Source organism: Onychomys torridus, chromosome 22 (assembly GCF_903995425.1).
Source record: "Onychomys torridus chromosome 22, mOncTor1.1, whole genome shotgun sequence".
NCBI lineage: Eukaryota > Metazoa > Chordata > Mammalia > Rodentia > Cricetidae > Onychomys > Onychomys torridus.
Genome location: NC_050464.1, coordinates 13,150,373 through 13,168,541, shown reverse-complemented (window position 1 = coordinate 13,168,541; position 18,169 = coordinate 13,150,373). Strand labels below are relative to the sequence as shown.

Genomic DNA, 18,169 nt, shown 5'->3' with positions numbered 1-18,169 from the left:
TGCCAGGCCCCAGATTTTGTACTAAATAGTTAAAGGTCCCTTCTTTGTTCTAACCATCTATGGTAAAAGATCTGTTTTTTGGAATTGAAAATTTATTTACTAACAGTTAACATGTGGCTAATATGCTGATATAAATCAAATGGTGTATGCTTCCCCCATGGTTTACATGTGTTGCCATGGATACACTGACATGGCTGCATTCTAGGTCCACTGGAAAAGAAAGGCTTCACTGATTTTTGCCTTCTTTTTATATTTTATTGATCACAAACTTTTAGCATATATATTTAGTCACAATTAGGAAATGTAGAACAGAAGAATCCTGCATGCAGGCTCCCTAAATACTTCCCATTAGACCCTGCAATGTAAAAAACCCACCGGCTACCCCAAACCCACCAGCCTGCCTGAGCTCTCAGTGGCTTCTTGAAACACAGAATCCATCAGTTCTGATTAGACCAAGAGATGAATGACTCTTTGCCAGGAACCAGCCTCAGCATTTTCAGGGGCCTGAAGGATGGGATATCTGGAAGGCACAGTAATGACTCAAAGACAGTGTTTGTGCAAGCTGACAGGTCACTTCTGGCTTCTGCAGTTGCTAAGTAGCTTCTCTGCTACAGTTTCTTCAACTTCCCTACCTTCTCTTAGCTTCTGCTTTTGCCCTGGTAACCTCAGTCTTTTATTATCATAAGTAAGGGGGACAGAAAAAAAGAGAGAAAATCACCCAATACAAAGTGTTGTCATAATTCCAGAGGTTAGTCTTAAAAAAACACCAATATATTCTTCATCTACTTTTACTAAACACAGGAACTATCCCAGACTTAACACCAAAGCAAGCATAATCTATTTTTATTATTAATGATTATACAGTCTTCTGAGCACTTGACCCAGAGGTTAGCATTATGCAATTTCACAAAAAAATGTAAAAATAAGAACAGTGGTCAATGTACCAGACAGTCACTTCCTTTTACACAGCCTGCTCCGACCTCAAGACCCCTGTAGCCACCTAAGTTCCTCCTCAGCCCTCTGAAACCACCAAGCCCCATAACTGGTGGGCCACAATGATCTCAGACAAGAAATCTGCCCCTGTGAGTCACCAAGTTCTGTCCTTCTATATCCCAATAATTCCAAGGAAAACCTGATCCAACTTTTAGAGTTTCCATGAAAGGAAGCTCGCATTTCTGGCTGCTCTTTTTAATCTAGGAACCCAATAAAACTTGTAGCAATCATTCCATTAATTGCCACATTATCTCCAAATGCCTTCAGGAGGAATCAAAATATCTGGATAAAAGTTGCCATCTTGCTTTCTTGGTGGAAGCCAGTATTTTCCTCCTATTCTAGGTTCCCACACCCACACTTTTGGTTTGTCATCCCATCTATATGTTACACCATCCACAGTTTTCAGCCAATAGGGTCTCAAGTTTTATACAATGTCCATGGAATATTCTCAGAAACTGAATTATTCATCATGGCCAATTTGAGCCCAGTGTGTTGATACACATCATACCTCCATTCCCATGTCCTCCAGGATGAAGGCACACCTGGGGATTCATTTAAACCTGATGGATTCAGTACAGCCAGTTCCAGTCCCCTCCTTCCAGGCTGAGCAAAGCGTCACTGTGTAAGCCCAAGGTTCCAAACAGCCAGCTCATGCACTAAGGACAAGTCTCAGCCCACAGCCTGGATGCCTCCCGAACAGTTCAAGCTATTACATAGTCTCACTTATCCAGAGGGCCTGATCCAGCTAGGGGCTCCACTGCCTTTGGTTCATAATCAATGTGCTTCCATTCATTTGGCTATATGTCCCTGTGCTTTTCCAATCTTGGTCTCAACAATTCCATGCTCTTACAGTCCCTCCTCTTTCTCCACAATTGGACACCTAGAGATCCACCTGGGGCCTGGCCGAGGATCTCTACATCCACTTCCATCTGTTATTGGATGAGAGTCCAGCATGACTGTTAGGGCGTTTGGCCATCTGATCACCAGACTAGGTCAGATCAGGCTTTCTCTTGACCACTGCCAGCAGTCTACAGAGGATGTGTCTTTGTGGAATTCTGGGGACCTCTCCAGCACTCTGCCTATTCCTGTTCTCATGTGGTCATCATTTATCATGTTCTCTTATTCCTTGTTCTCCCTTTATGTTCTTGATCCAGCTGAGATCTCCTGCTCCCCTAAGCTTTCTTTCCCTCAAACCTTGCCCTTCATTACTCCCACTGTCGATCATGTTGTTCATGTAGATCTCATTCATTTCTCTGCCATTGGGCGATCCCTGTGTCTTTCCTAGACACCAAGACAGTTTAAAGTATAATTTCAACCACAACAAAAATTACAGAAAGGCTACAATGGAAACTGAATAATGCTCAAGTGAATCATCAATGTGTCAAGAGAGAAATAAAAAAGAATTTAAAGACTTCCTAGACATCAATGAAAATGAATATACTACATAACCAAACTTATGGGACACTATGAAAGCAGTGCTAAGAGGAAAATTCACACCACTAAATGCCCACATGAAGAAGTTGGAGAAATATCACACTAGTGAATTAACAACACACCTTAAATCTCTAGAACAAGAAGAAGCAAATTCATCCAGGAGGAATAGACTCCAGGAAATAATCAAATTGAGAGCTGAAATCAATAAAATAGAAAAAAGAGAATACAAAAAATCATTGAAACAAAGAGTTAGTTCTTTGAGTAGATCAACAAGATAGACAAGCCCTTATCCAAACTAACCAAAAGACAGAGAGAGCATCTAAATTAAAAAAATAGAAATTAAAAGTGATAAATAACAACAGACAACAAGGAAATCCAGAGAATCATCAGATCATACTTCAAAAATCTATACTCCACAAAATTGGAAAATCTAAAAGAAATGGACAATTTTCTGGATGGATACCACATACCTAAGTTAAATCAAGACCAGAAGAATTATTTAAATAGACCAATAACCTAAGGAAATAGAAACAGTCATTAAAAGTCTCCCAACCAAAAAAGCCCAGGACCAGATGGTTTCAATGCAGGATTCTACCAGCTCTTCAAAGAAGACTTAAAACCAATACTCTTCAAATTGTTCCACATGAAAGAAACTGAAGGAACATTACCAAACTCCTTCTATGAGGCTACAATTACCATGATTCCTAAACCAAACAAAGATGTAACAAAGAAAGAGAAGTAGAGAAAGTACTTGAAGGAAAAAATCCAACCTAAGGAAGCTAGATACACCCATGAAAACACAGGCAATAGATAGTCCCATACCAACAAATACCAAAGAATGGAAACATACAACACTACCACCAACAAATAACAGGAACTAGCAGTAACTGGACATTAATATCCATCATTATCAATGGTCTCAATTCACCTATAAAAATACACAGAATGCATATGAAAACAATACCAATCCATTTGCTGTATACAAGAAACTCACCTCACCTTCAAAGACAGACACTACCTCAGAATAAAAGGCAGGGAAAAGACATTCCAATAAAATGGACTTAAGAAGCAAGCTTATGTAGCTATCCTAATATCTAATAAAATGACTTCAAATTAAAATCAATTGAAAGAGATCAGGAAGGACACTACATATCTATCACAGGGAAAATCTGACAAAATGAAGTCTCAATTCTAAATATGTATGCCCTAAATACAAGGGCACCTACATTTGTAAAAGAAAAGTTACTAAAGCTTAAATCACACATCAAATCCCATACACTAGTAGTGGGAAACTTCAACACTCCACTCTCACCAATGGACAGGTCTGCCAGACAGAAACTTAACAGAGAAATAAGGGAACTAACAGACATTATGACTCATTAATAGATTAATAGATATCTACAGAATATTCCACCCTAACACAAAAGAATATACCTTCTTTTCAGCACCCCATGGAACCTTCCCCCCAATCTAGTATCCTCTTATGAGTGAGTACATAGCAAATAACCTAGCTGTTATCATAGAGCCTTTGCCTAGCGACAGATGGAGACAAATTCAGAGATCTGCAGCCAGGCACTGGGCTGAGCTTTGGGAGTCCAGTTGATGGGAGAAAGGAGAGATACTGCAGGTGAAGGATGTCAAAACCATGATGGGAGGACATGTAGAGATAACCAGGCACACTAGTGAAATGCCATGAACTGTGGACTGGTGGCTGTGGGGCTCCCATGGGACTGGACTAGGCCCTCTGGATATGGTAGACGGTTGTTTGGCTTCAACTGTTTGGGGGGCACCTAGGCAGGGGAATCATGATCTGTCCCTGGTCTATGTGCAGGCTTCTGGACTCTGGTGCCTGTGGTGTGACACCTTGCAGAACCTTGGCGCAGTGGGAGGGGCTTGGGAATGAGGGTTGGCGGGTAGAAGGAGGGAGGAGGGGGTTTCTGTGGATAGCATGTGGAGTGAGTAGAAAAATTCTTAATAAAGAAAAATGGGGAAAAGAAATTGAGGAAAAGACAAACAAAAAATGGAAGACATCAATAAAGCCCTTAAAGAAAACCAAGAAAAGGCAATTAAACTGATAAAGAAAACGGTTCAAGATTTGAAGAATGAAGAGACAATAAAAACAACACAAACTGAGAGAATGGGCGATTGCTGGAAATGAAAATCTGAGTAATGAACAAGAACTAATGATGCAAGTATAGCCAACAGAATGCAAAAGATAGAAAAGAGAATCTCTGGCATTAAAGATATGATAGAGGAAATAGATTTATCAGTCAAACAAAACTCTAGAGCCAACAAATTAATAACACAAAACATCCAGGAAATTTGGGTCACCGTGAAAACACCAAACCTAAGAATAATAGGGATAGAAGAAGGAAAAGAATACCAACTCAAAGGCACAGAAAATATATTCAACAAAATCATAGAAGAAAACTTTCCTAACCTAAAGAAGGAAATGCCTATGAAGATACAAGAAGCCTATAGAACACAGAATAGACTGGATCCAAATAAAGTACTCTCACCACAGAATAATCAAACCACTAAACATACAGAATTAAAAAAAAATATTAAAAGCTGCAAAGGAAAAATGCAAAGTAACATATAAAGGCATACCTATAAGAAAAACACTGACTTCTCAATGGAGACTATGAAAGCCAGAAAGTCCTAGACAGACGTTATGGAGACACTAAGAGACCCTTGATGCCAACTGAGAATATTATACCCAGCAAAACTCTCAATTACCATAGATGGAGTAAACCAAATATTCCATGATAAACAAGATTTAAACAATATCTTTCCACAATCCCAGCCCTACAAAAAGCACTAGAAGGAAAAAATTCAATGTAAGGAAGTAAGATACACCTATGCAAACACAGGCAATAAATAATCTCACACCAACAAATACCAAAGAAGGAAAACACACAAAACTACCACACAAAAAAAAAACACAGGAATTAATAATCAATGGTCATTCAAGTCCCCTAATATCAATGGTCTCAAATGACACAGGTTAATAGAATGGATATGAAAACAGGATCCATCCTTCTATTGCACACAAGAAACACACGTTTTTTCAAAGACAGACACTACCTTGGAGTAAAAAGTTGGGATGGCTGGGGAAAGACTTTCCAATCAAATGGACTTAAGAAGTAAATTAGTGCCGGAATCCTAATATCTAATAAAATAGACTTCAAACTAAAATCAATTGAAAGAGATTGGGAAGGACATTAAATGCTTATCACAGGGAAAATCCACCAACATGAAGTCTCAATTCTGAAAATGTATGCCCCAAATGCAAGGGCATTCACTTTTGTAAAAGAAACACTACTGAAGCTTAAATCACACATTAAACCCCACACACTAGCAGTGGGAGACTTCAACACCCCACTCTCACCAATGGACAGGTCTGCCGGACAGAAACTTAACAGAGAAATAAGGGAACTAAAAGACATTATGGTTCAAATGGACTTAGAATATATCTACAGAACACTTCACCCTAACACAAAAGAATATACCTTCTTCTCAGCACCCCATGGAACCTTTCTAAAATCAATGACACACTCAGTCACAAAGCAAATCTCAAGATACAAGAAAATTGGAATAACCTCCTGTATTTTATTGGACCACCAGTGATAGAGCAAGGTCTTGAGGAAGATTGATTGCTAAATTTCTGAGAAACCACCATATTGATTTCCAAAGTGGCTATACCAGTTTGAGCATCCACCAAAAGTGGAAGAGTGTTCCCCTTGGTCCACATCCTCTCCAACATAAGCTGCAATCATTGTTTTTGATCTTAGACATTCTGACAGGTGTAAGAGTTGTTTTGATTTACATTTCTCTGATGACAGAAGATGTTGAGCATGTCCTTCAATGTCTTTTGGCCATTTGAGATTTTTCTGTTAAGAGTACTCTGTTTAGCTCTGTAGCCCATTTTAAAATTGGATTATTTTGTATTTTGATATTTAGTTTATTGAATTCATTATGTATTTTTGAGATCATCCCTATGTCAGATGAGGGTTTGCTGAGGATCACATACTTGATCACAAAGCAAATCTCAACACATACAAAAAAATTGGAATAACCTCTTACATTCTATTGGACCACTATGGCCAATATGTTGAGATCTCAACAACAAAAATTACAGAAAGCCTAGAATCTCATGCAAACTGAATAATGCTCAACTGAATCACCAATGGGTCAAGAAACAAATAAAAAATGAAATTAAATACTTCTTAGAATTCAATGAAAACGAATGTAGTATATACACAAACTTATGGGACATTATGAAAGCAGTGTTAACAAGAAAATTCATAGCACTAAATGCCCACATAAAGAAGCTGGAAAACTCCCACATTAGACCTTAACAGCACATCTAAAAGCTCTAGAATGAAAAGAAGCAAACTCACCCAGGAGTAACAGATGCCAGGAAATAATGAAATTGAGAGCTGAAATCAATAAAATAGAAACAAAGAGAACAATACAAAGAATCAATGAAAAAAAGAAATGCTTCTTTGAGAAAATCAAAAATATAGACAAGCCCTTATCTAAACTAACCAAAAGGCAGAGAGAGAGAGAGAGAGCTTCCAAATTAGCAAAATCAGAAATGAAAAAGGGGATATAACAACAGGCAATGAGGAAATCCAGAGAATCATCATGTCATACTTCAAAAAGCTGTACTCCACAAAATTGGAAAATCTAAAAGAAATGAACAATTTTTTAGATAGGTATCACATACCAAAGCTAAATCAAGACCAGATAAATAATTTAAATAGACCAATAGCCCCTAAGGAAATAGAAACAGTCATTAAAAGTCTCCCAATGAAAAAAAGTCCATGACCAGATGGTTTCAAAGAAGAGTTTTAATACCAATATTCATCAAATGGTTCCACACAATAGAAACAGAAGGAACGAAAAAAGAAAAGAATCAGAAGGAACATTACCAAATTCCTTTTATGAGGCTACAGTTACTCTGATTCCCAAGCCACACAAAGATGCAACAAAGAGAATTACAGACCAATCTCCCTCATGAACATAGATGGAAAAATACTTAATAAAATATTGGCAAACCAACTCCAAGAACAAATCAAAAAATGATCCACCATAATCAGTTAGGCTTCATCCTAGAGATGCAAGGATGGTTTAACATATAAAAATCTGTCAATGTAATATACCATATAAACCACCTGAAAGAAAAAAAAAATGATCATTTCATTAGATGCTGAAAAGGCCTTTGACAACATCCAACACCCTTCATGAAAAATGTCTTGGAGAGATCAAGAATACAATGAACATACCTAAACATAATAAAAGCAATGTATAGCAAGGCAACAGCCAACATCAAATTAAATGGAAAGAAACTCAAAGTGATTCCACTAAAATCAGGAACAAGACAAGGCTCTCTGCTCTCCCCATTTTTATTCAATATATACCTTGAAGTTCTAGCTAGAGCAATAAGACAACAAAAGGAGATCAAAGATATACAAATTGGAAAGGAAGAATTCAAACTTTTACTATTTTCAGATGATATGATAGTGTTCATAAGAGAACTCAAAAATTCTACGGAGGAACTCCTACAGCTGATGAATATCTTCAGTATTGTGGCAGGATACAAGATTAATTTAAAAAAAATTCAGCAGCCCTCATAAACAAAAATGATAAATGGGTTGAGAAACAAAACAGAGAAACATCACTCTTTACAATAGCCACAAATAATATAAAATACTTTAGGGTGACTCTAACTAAGACCTGTATAACAAATTGCTGTAGAAAAAATTTGGAGAAATACTAGAAAATGGAAAGATCTCCCATGTTTATGGATAGGTAGGATTAACATAGTAAAAATGGCAGTCTTAGTGCTGTGGATGATTGATTGATGAATAAAACACTGATTGGCGAGTAGCAGGTCAGGAAGTATAGACAGGACTAGCAGAGAGGAGAATTGGGAGAACAGAAAGGCAGAGAAAAGGAGTCACCAGGCTGCCATCAAGAGAGCATCATGTAAAGAAGACAACAGTAGGCGTGAGCTAATGGCCGAGCAGTTTAAATAATATAAGTGTATGCATGTTTATTTTATAAGTGGGCTACAGGACTGCCGGGGCTTGGCGGGACCTGGAGAGAAAAACTCCAGCTACATCTTACCAAAACCAATCTACAGATTCAATGCAATCCCCATCAAAATTCCGACACAATTTTTCACAGACCTGGAAAGAATAATGCTCAACTTCATTTGGAAAAACAGAAAACCAAGAATAGCTAAAAGACTCCTGCACAACAAAGCCACCTCTGAAGGCATCACCATCTCTGACATCAAGCTCTACTATAGAGCCATAGTAATAAAAACAGCTTGGTATTGGCATAAAAACCAACATGTGGACCAATGGAATTAAAATGAAGACTCTGACATCAACCCACACACCTATGAACACCTGATTTTTGATATAGAAGTCAAAACTGTAAAATGGAAAAAAGAAATCCTCTTCCACAAATAGTACTAGCATAACTGAATGTCAACATGTAGAAGATTGCAAATAGATCCATATCTATCACCATGCACAAAACTCAAGTCCAAGTAGATCAAAGACCTCAATATAAAAGCAGTTATACTGCATCTGATAGAAGAAAATTAGGAGGTAGTCTTGAACACATTGGCACAGGAGGCCACTTCCTAAATATAACACAAGTAGCACAGATGTTGAGAGTGACCATTAATAAGTGGGACCTCCTGAAACTGAGAAGGTTCTGTAAAGTTAATGACACTGTAAATAAGACAAAAAGACAGCCTACAAAATGGGAAAAGATTTTCACCACACATCTGACAGAGGACTGATCTCTAAAATACCTAAAGAACTCAAGAAACTAGACATCAAAATAATGTACAATCCAATTTAAAAATGGGCTATAGAGCTAAACAGAGAATTCTCAACAGAAGAATCTCAAACAGCTGAAAGACATTTAAGGAATTGCTTAACATCCTTAGTCATTAGGGAGATGGAAATCAAAATGCCTATGAGATATTATCTTACACCTGTCAGAATGGCTAAGATCAAAGCACGGCAGACAGCTAATGTTAGAGAGGATGTAGAACTAGGGGAACACTCCTCCACTGTTGGTGAGAGTGCAAACTTGTACAGCCACTTTGGAAATCAGTGTGGTGGTTTCTCAGAAGATTGGTAATCAATCTTCCTTGAGACCCAGCTTTACCACTCTTGGGCATATACCCAAGAAATACTCAATTACCCAACAGGAACACATGCTCAGCTATGTTCATAGCAGCATTATTCATAATAGCGAGAACCTGGAAACAAGCCAGATGCTCTTAAACCAATGAATGGATAAAGAAAATGTGGCACATATACACAATAGAGTACTACGCAGCAGAAAAAAAGGACATCATGAAATTTGCAGGCAATAGATAGAACTAGAAAATATCATCCTGAATGAGGAAACCCAGACTCTGAAAGACACATAAGGTATGTACTCACTCATAAGTGGTTACAAAATATAAAGCAAAGGATGACCAGACTACAACCCACAGCTCGAGATAAGCTAGCTAACAAGGAGAATCCTAAGAGGAATTCATTGATTGCCCTTGGAAGGGGAAATAGATGAGATCTCCGTGAGTAAACTGAGGGTGAGGGGGACAGTAGACAGTAGGAGACATGGGATAAGAACATAAGGGAACAGGAGGTTTGAGCTGGAACAGGGACGTAGTGGGAGAGCAATGAAGGAGACACCATGATAAAGGGAGACATCATGAGGATAGAAAGAAACTAGGTGCTAGGGAAATTCCCAGGAATCCACAAGGATGACCCAGCTTAGACTATTAGCAAAAGTAGGCAGGGAGTCTGAACTGGACTACCCTGTTAATTATATTGGTGAATACCCTAACTGTCACCATAGAGGCTTTCTGCAGTGACTGATGGCAGCAGATGCAGAGATCCATAGCCAAGAATCAGACCAAGCTCTAGGAGTCCGGTCAGATAGAGGACAGAGGAATTCTATGAGCAAGGGGCATCAAGATCATGATAAGGGAAACCTACAGAGACAACTAAACCAAACTAGTGGGAACTCATGAACTTTAGACCAACAGCTGTGGAGCCTCCATGGGACTGCACTAGGTCCTCTGCTTAAACAATACAGTTGTGTAGCTTCATTTGCTTAAGGGATACCCTGGCAGTAGGATCAGGATCCATCCCAGTTGCATGAGCTGGCCTTTTGGAGCCTGATACCTGTGGTGAGACACCTTACATAACATGCAGGGGGATGGGCTTAGTCCTGCCTCAACTGAATGTACCAGCCTCTAATGACTCCCATAGAAGGTCTCACCTTATTGGAGGAAGGGATGGGAGGTGGGTTGGGAGGGAAGTCTGGGAGGGTTTGGAAGAGAGAAGTAAGGGGGATCTGTGCTTGGTATGTAAAATGAACAAGAATTTTCTTAATTAAAAAAATATACTCTGTATCTCTTGCTCATATAACCCCTCCTCTCTCTCTCACTGGTTGGACTCCTGGAGCTCCACCTGGGGTTTGGCCATGGATCTCTGCATCTGTTTCCATCATGTCAGGGTGTTCAGCCATCTGTTCACCTAGTCAGTCAGTTCAGGCACTCTCTCAACCATTGCTAGTAGTCTATAGTGGAGTTATCCTTGTGGATTTCTGGGGGCCTCTCTGGCACTCTGCTTCTTCCTATTTCCACAGGGTCTTCATTTATCAAGGTGTCTCTTTCTTTGTTCTCCTACTCTTTACCTGATTCAACTGGGACTTCCCACTCCCCTACGCTCTCTTTCCCCCAACCCTTGCCCTCCATTACCCCCTCACTCCCAGTTTTCTCACATAGAGCTCATCCATTTCTCTGTTGCTGGATGATTCCTGTGTCTTTCTTACGGTCCTCTTTACTAGGTAGCTCCCTGGAGTTGTGAGTTGCAGTCTGGTTATCCTTTGGTTTACATCTAGTATCCACTTATGAGAGAGTACATACCATGTTTGTCTTTCTGATTCTGGGTTACCTCACTCAGGATGATATTTTTTAGATCCATCCATTTGTCTGCAAACCTCATGATGTCATTATTTTTCTCTGCTGAGTAGTGCTCCATTGTGTATATGTACCAGATTTTCTTAATCCATTCTTCAGTTGAAGGGCATCTAGGTCCTTTTCACATTCTGGATATTACAAGTAATGCTGCTATGAACATAGTTGAACAAGTGTCCTTGTGGTATGATTGAGCATTCCTTGGGTATATGCCCAAGAGTGGTATAGCTGGGTCTTGAGGGAGGTTGGTTTTCAATTTTCTAAGAAAGCACCATATTGATTTCCAAAGTGGATGTACCATTTTGCATTCCACTTGCTCCACTTCCACTTCAACATAAGCTGTCTTTAGTATTTTTTTATCTTAGCCATTCTGACAGGTGTAAAATGGCATCTCAGAATCCTTTTGATTTGCATTGCCCTGATGATTAAAGATGATGAGAAATTCCTTAAATGTCTTTCAGACATTTGAGCTTCTTCTGTTGAGAATCCTGTTTATCTCTATAGCCCATTTTTTAATTGGACTGTTGGATATTTGATGTCTAATATCTTGAGTTCTTTATATATTCTGGATATCAACCTTCTGTCAGATATGGGGTTGGTGAAGATCTTTTCCCATTTTGTAGGCTGTTGTTTTGTCTTACTGAGACCATGACTGAAAAAAGCAGAGGGGCAAATAGCCAAACCAGCAGAAACACATGAACTGTGAACCAATACATGAGGAGCCCTCATGGAACTGGACCAGGCCCTCTGGATAAATGAGACAGTTGATGAGTTTGAACTGTTTAGGAGGCCCCTAGGCAGTGGGACTGGGTCCTGACCTTGGTTCATGAGCTGTCCTTTTGGAATCTAGGGCCTACCTATGCTGAGATATTTTGCTCAGTCTTGGTGCAGAGAGTAGGTGACTGGACCAGCCTCAACTTAATCTATCAAGATGGGCTGAATCCTCAGGGTAGACCTTGCCTTGGAGGAGGTGGGAATGGGGAGTGAATTGGGGGAAAGGCTATGGGGTGAGAAGAGGGAGGACAAGAGAATCCAAGGCTGATATGTAAAATTAATTATAATATAAAAATATTTATTAAAAAAGAAATATAGAATAGTGCATGAATTCTTTTTTCCCTTCTTTGATTTCTTTTGGTTTAGTTTTTCTCTTTATGACCCTTTCCCCTTTAAGAGGTAGACAGAACATTTTTATGGCCATATCCACCAACAGCCATAAAAAAGCTGACAGGTAATGCTTTGTATGACTCTTCTCTGCTTTATGACCCTGAGGGGAAAAAAAACGCCTTGTAAACTTGCTATTGCCAAAAATTGCTGTTGTATATGCTTATAAACTGGAACCATTTGAAACTCCAGGCAGAACAAAAAACAGACATGACCAGACATCATTTGTGTAAATATTTTCCACACTGCTGAGATTAGAAAATCCTAAATTCCTTTTACCTCACTGTGGCTTCTCACCTGTGCCCTGGAAGTGGCCTTGCAGAGCTGGACTCCAAGGCCAGCAATACTCCATACTACAGTGCCTTTCCTATGTCTGGACAGAAAAAGGGCAAATGATCATGCACTGATTTTTGTTACTTTCAGAGTTAAATTAATCCTCTCCTCAGTGTCGATTCAGCACAGGGATGAAACTTAATAAAAAGGTAATTAATTTATCACTTGAAATGTTGGCCATTAGAGAAATGTATGGAAAAATGAACACTCCCATTGCCAAGATTAAGGCAACAAAAATTCCTCTTATTGACAGTTGTGTGTATATTGATGAGTCCCATGTAAAGAACCAGAAATCATTACATTGGGAAACAAATGTTCATTTACATAGTGATCAATGCAATGACATAAGATTCAACCCACCTCTGTAAATCCTGTGGCCCACTGTATCATATGATCAGACAGAAGCAGTTGTTGACTCTGTGGAGCTTTTGGAGAAAATGTTCCAACTTTCATATTTTGTCTGAGACCACTTGGAAAATTCCAGACATTGAGAATATCATACTTTTCCTCAGATTTCATTTGTGAATCCAAAACCACATGGTGTCCAGCACTATTTATGAAACTGATTTGCTTGAGAAAAGGGAGAAGCTAAAGGAAATGTAAAAACTTATGAAGAATTCAGTCCCCTAAAACTTCTACTAAACCAAATAAAACAGAGTCTCTAATTGACTTTAATCCCTGAAGTGAAATGCAAGTTACAACTAGTTATTAATTATTTTAATGATGAAATCTCCCCAAATGACACAAGCATAATATTTCTAGACTGTCAGTGAGTGTTAAAAGAAAGCACTGGCACATACAGTAACACACACAGGCAGGCGTGCACGCACGCGCACACACACACACACACACACACAAAATAAATAAATAAATAAATAAATAAATAAATAAATAAATAAATAAATAAATAAACAAATAGAAACAAAACACCAGGATTACTCAAGAATGCAGACTAGGTCAAATATCCAAAACTTACAAATGCAAACCACTAAAGAAAATGTTCAATTCTCAGTTTGCAAAATTTGATGTTGATCTCCAAAGTGTAATAAAAAGGTCAATTAGGTAACATAGCTATTGCTTCAGTATTTGACCCTTAAGGGACTGGTAGCATTTGACTATTTAGGATCTACTTCTATTTCTGTTCAGAAATGTACTTAGGGATAATAGGATATCAAATTAACATGATCCTGTAACCAAGAGCAGATTCTAAGGCTATTTTTATCACAAAGTGGATATTGACATACATACATTTTAACTGTGTTATTGTCATCCATTCAGTGTGGAAAATGACATCTGTCTGCAATGATATTTAGACAAGAACCCACATTGACTCTTTCATGTCCTTTTTGGTAAAATCTGCCACAAAGTATAATATCGTACTGAGTGTTTTTACTAAGTCTCAGTAAGTCATAGTGCTATTGTTAAAATACACAGGAAGGGAAATTACCTCCCAGGGGTGGGCATTCCACTCTCCATTCCTATGAGGCTGAATTTGTACTTGTTTGACAGTCATCTCATGGAGACTGTGAGCCACGGCATACACAGAATTATATATGTTGTAAGCCTCTTCAGTCATTTCCATTTTCCACAGATTTGAAGGAAATAGTTCCAAAGAAGCATTGGCTAGACAATGACCTGATATTTTACAGTCAGGTAAAGATAAAGAGCAATTAAAGAAAGTATTCCACAAAATATTAAGACAATGGTCTTCTGGGTATTTAGAAGGAGTGTATGTATGGATAAATTTTCTAAAAAGAGAAATCTCATGATGACGGTTTCCAAAAAAAAGAGTCCCATGAAATGAATTATAAATCAGAAATTCTATAATGGTACCAACATACAATTGTGAATTCATGACCAAGACTTTCCACGTATTTAAGAAATACATTGCATATAGCATCATACCAGATACAAATTCCGTATCATCATAAATGATAACCACATTTGCAGATGATATCAAGAGCAACTCAGAAGTTTCTTTCTGTGCATGTTCAAAGTAAATCAAGCTTTTTGACATCATTTTCACAAAAGCTACACAGATATTATTCCTTTGAAACTCTTTCATAAAATATGATAGAATCTGAATTCCTTTATGGTTATCCATGAGGAACAACCCCACCCAGGTCCAGCTGAAATGAAGCATCAAAGAGACAATGCCAAGTGACAGAGATGTGTCCTTTGAAGCTGTCTGGTAGAGAGAAGAAAACTGGCCTCTGTCACTCAAGATGGTGTCAAATGGCCCAAAACTAAGCTGAAGGGATTATCAAATCAGAACAAGAACAAAATTATTGATATAGAACACAAATTTACACCTGAAGAAGCACTTGGGTTCGTTAGGGACTAACTTGTCTTCATGGTATTTTAAAATTCTACCTCATTCCTCAAGACATATTGAGAGTTCCTGACAAAACACAGTTATCTAAATAGACTCTGTTGGCTCCAACCTCTTCACCTTCTCCATCTAAAGGCAAAGTATATGAGACTACATAACCAAATGCCTGACTTCTCTTAGACAAGTAATGAGCCTCTCTCCTTTACCTGAGAAAACACCCAATATGTCTGCGTTTCAGTACTGTTTACTTGCTTCCTCATGGCCACATCCCTCACCTGTGGATATTTGTAGAGACTTAGAAGTCTCCCAATATGGGTAGATGTTTCTTGTGATGCTCCTGTAAGTAGAGCAGCAGCTTTGTTCTCCCTTCTACATGTGTAATTGGGAATGTTGATTCCCATTCCTGTGAGCCAAAGAAAAGCTTCCCTGTGAAAATCCCATTCATATTGATTAACATAATAGAGATCAAATCCTAGAGATGTGTTGGGTAAAAGATGAGGGTTCCTGTTGATCTCCTCAATGGCAAATATGAAGGCCAAAGAACACTGGTAGTTCTTCAACTTGAACCTGCATAGAAGTTTTGTAAATATTGTTAAAGTGTACCCATTCCATACTGCGTTACCAGTTTGCCCCAACTGTTTTCATAATTTTAACGTCATATTATACTAACATAAATTTTATGTAAGCCCAGGAATGGTTATGACTTGAAAGTGAAGCACATATTAAGCAATGGTTTCCTTACCTAAAAGTCTTGAGTAGATCTACATGTCATTGGGGGGAAAGCTGAGTTGAGCAGATAGCACTGGTGATACCTTCAAATAAGGAGATCCACATGGCAGACCCACTAATGATTTGACACTTTAGGGAAATTATCAGTCAAGGAAATCTTTCATTTGGAGAACCTATTCTGGTTCTCCAACATTGTCCCCATCACTTATGGTTATGAATTAGCTATAAGAGAACCTTATTGCTAAACCAAAAGATTTTTCTCATACTTATATTGAACTTTCTTTCCTCTAGCAGTTGATAGGAAGAGATAAAGAGACACACAGACAAACTTTAGGCTAACCACAAGGAAAACATCAGAAGAGGAGGAGGAAGGATTGTAGGAGCCAGAGGTGTTGAGGACAGCAGAACAACCAAGGAATCAAAGGGCCGGACCCAAGGGGACAATCAAAAAGCACGACTCATAGGGACTTAGAGAGACTGAAGTGGCAAAGCAGGTAGCCTGCATAGTTCTGTGCTAGGCCCTCCACATATATCTTGGAGTTTTGTTGGAATCTTACCACTGGGAGGGAAGTGTCTCTGACTCTGTTTCTACCTCCTGAGATAATTTTCTTTCTGCTAGTGATTGAGAAGAGTGGAGCTAAAGGAAGCTGTAATTGTGATGTATTGTATATTATAAAATTATTTTTTAAGACATGGGAATGGAGGGGAGGGGCTAGGGGAAAGGTGGGGATGAGGTGGGAGGGGGGAGGACAGGAGAAACCATGGCAGATGTGTAAGATTAAAACACATAATAAGAAAATAAAACCATCCTCAAACTACTAAGCTCAAGGTCATAATGACAAGAAAAGAAATTAATTTATGTCTGTGCTTTTAAATCTGATGCATGCATGTAATAATGTATATGTAGACATAAATCATGTTACTGCTTTTTAAGGATTTTTTCCATTTTTTATCAAGAAAAAATTTTAATTCATTTTATATACCATTCAAAGATCACCCTCTTCTCTCCTCCTGCCCCTCAACCTCCCCCTCCCAAGACACCCCCATTCCCTTCACCACATAATAATTAAACAATTAAATGTACAGAATAAAGAAAGAATATTAAGGGCAGCAAAGGAAAAAGGCCAAGTGACTTATAAAGGCAAACACATCAGAATAACACCCGATTTCTCAATGGAGACTTTGAAAGACAGAAGGACCTGGACAGATATAATGCAGACACTAAGAGACCATGGATGCCAGCCTAGACTAACATACCCAGCAAAATTTTCAATCATCATAGATGGAGTGAACAAGAACTTCCAAGACAAAACCAGATTTAAACAATACTTATCCACAAACCCAGCCCTCCAGAAAGCACTAGAAGGAAAATTCCAACCTAAGGAAGGCAGATACAACCATGAAAACACAGGCAATAGATAACACCACAGCAGTAAACCACTAAGAAGAGAAGGACACACACACTACCACCAAAAAATAAAAATAATAACAGGAATGAACAATCACTGGTCATTAATATCCCTTAATATCAATGGACTTAATTCACCTATAAAATGACAGACTAGCAGAATGGATATGAAAACAGGACCCATCTTTCTATTGCATACAAGAAACACACCTCAAATTCAAAGACAGACACTTCCTAAGAATACAAGGCTGGGAAAAGACTTTCCAATCAAATGGTCTTAAGAAGCAAGCTGGTGTAGCCATCCTAATATCCAGCAAAATAAACTTTAAACTAAAATCAATCAAAAGAGATGATGAAGGACATAACATACTCATCACAGGAAAGATCCACCAAGATGAAGTCTCATTTCTGAACATTTATGCCCCAAACACAAGGGCACACACATATGTAAAAGAAACATTACTAAATCTTAAATCACATATAAAAGCACAAACATTAATAGTGGGAGACTTCAACACCCCACTTTCACCTCTGGACAGATCAGCCAAATTGAAACTTAACAGAGACATAATGGACTTAACTGATGTTATGGCACAAATGGACTTAACCAATATCTACAGAACATTCCACCCAAACAAAAAAGAATATACCTTCTTCTCAGCACCCCTTGGAATCTTCTCTAAAATTGACCACATACTTGGCCACAAAGCAAACCTCAACAGATACAAAACAATTGGAATAACCCACTGTGTTCTAT

General features: G+C 38.4%; 1 protein-coding gene across 1 annotated transcript in view; it reads right to left on the bottom strand.

Moving 5' to 3' along the window:
• The window catches only part of LOC118572616 (vomeronasal type-2 receptor 116-like), a 35,709-nt gene that overhangs the window by 5,829 nt on the left and 11,711 nt on the right, over window positions 1–18,169 (bottom strand). The window contains exons 4-6 of the mRNA XM_036172343.1: window positions 15,551–15,842; window positions 14,391–15,194; window positions 13,304–13,531 (exon numbers count right to left, since the gene is read on the bottom strand). Coding sequence (XP_036028236.1) covers window positions 13,304–13,531; window positions 14,391–15,194; window positions 15,551–15,842 — 1,324 coding nt within the window. The remainder of the gene's footprint in view (window positions 1–13,303; window positions 13,532–14,390; window positions 15,195–15,550; window positions 15,843–18,169) is intronic.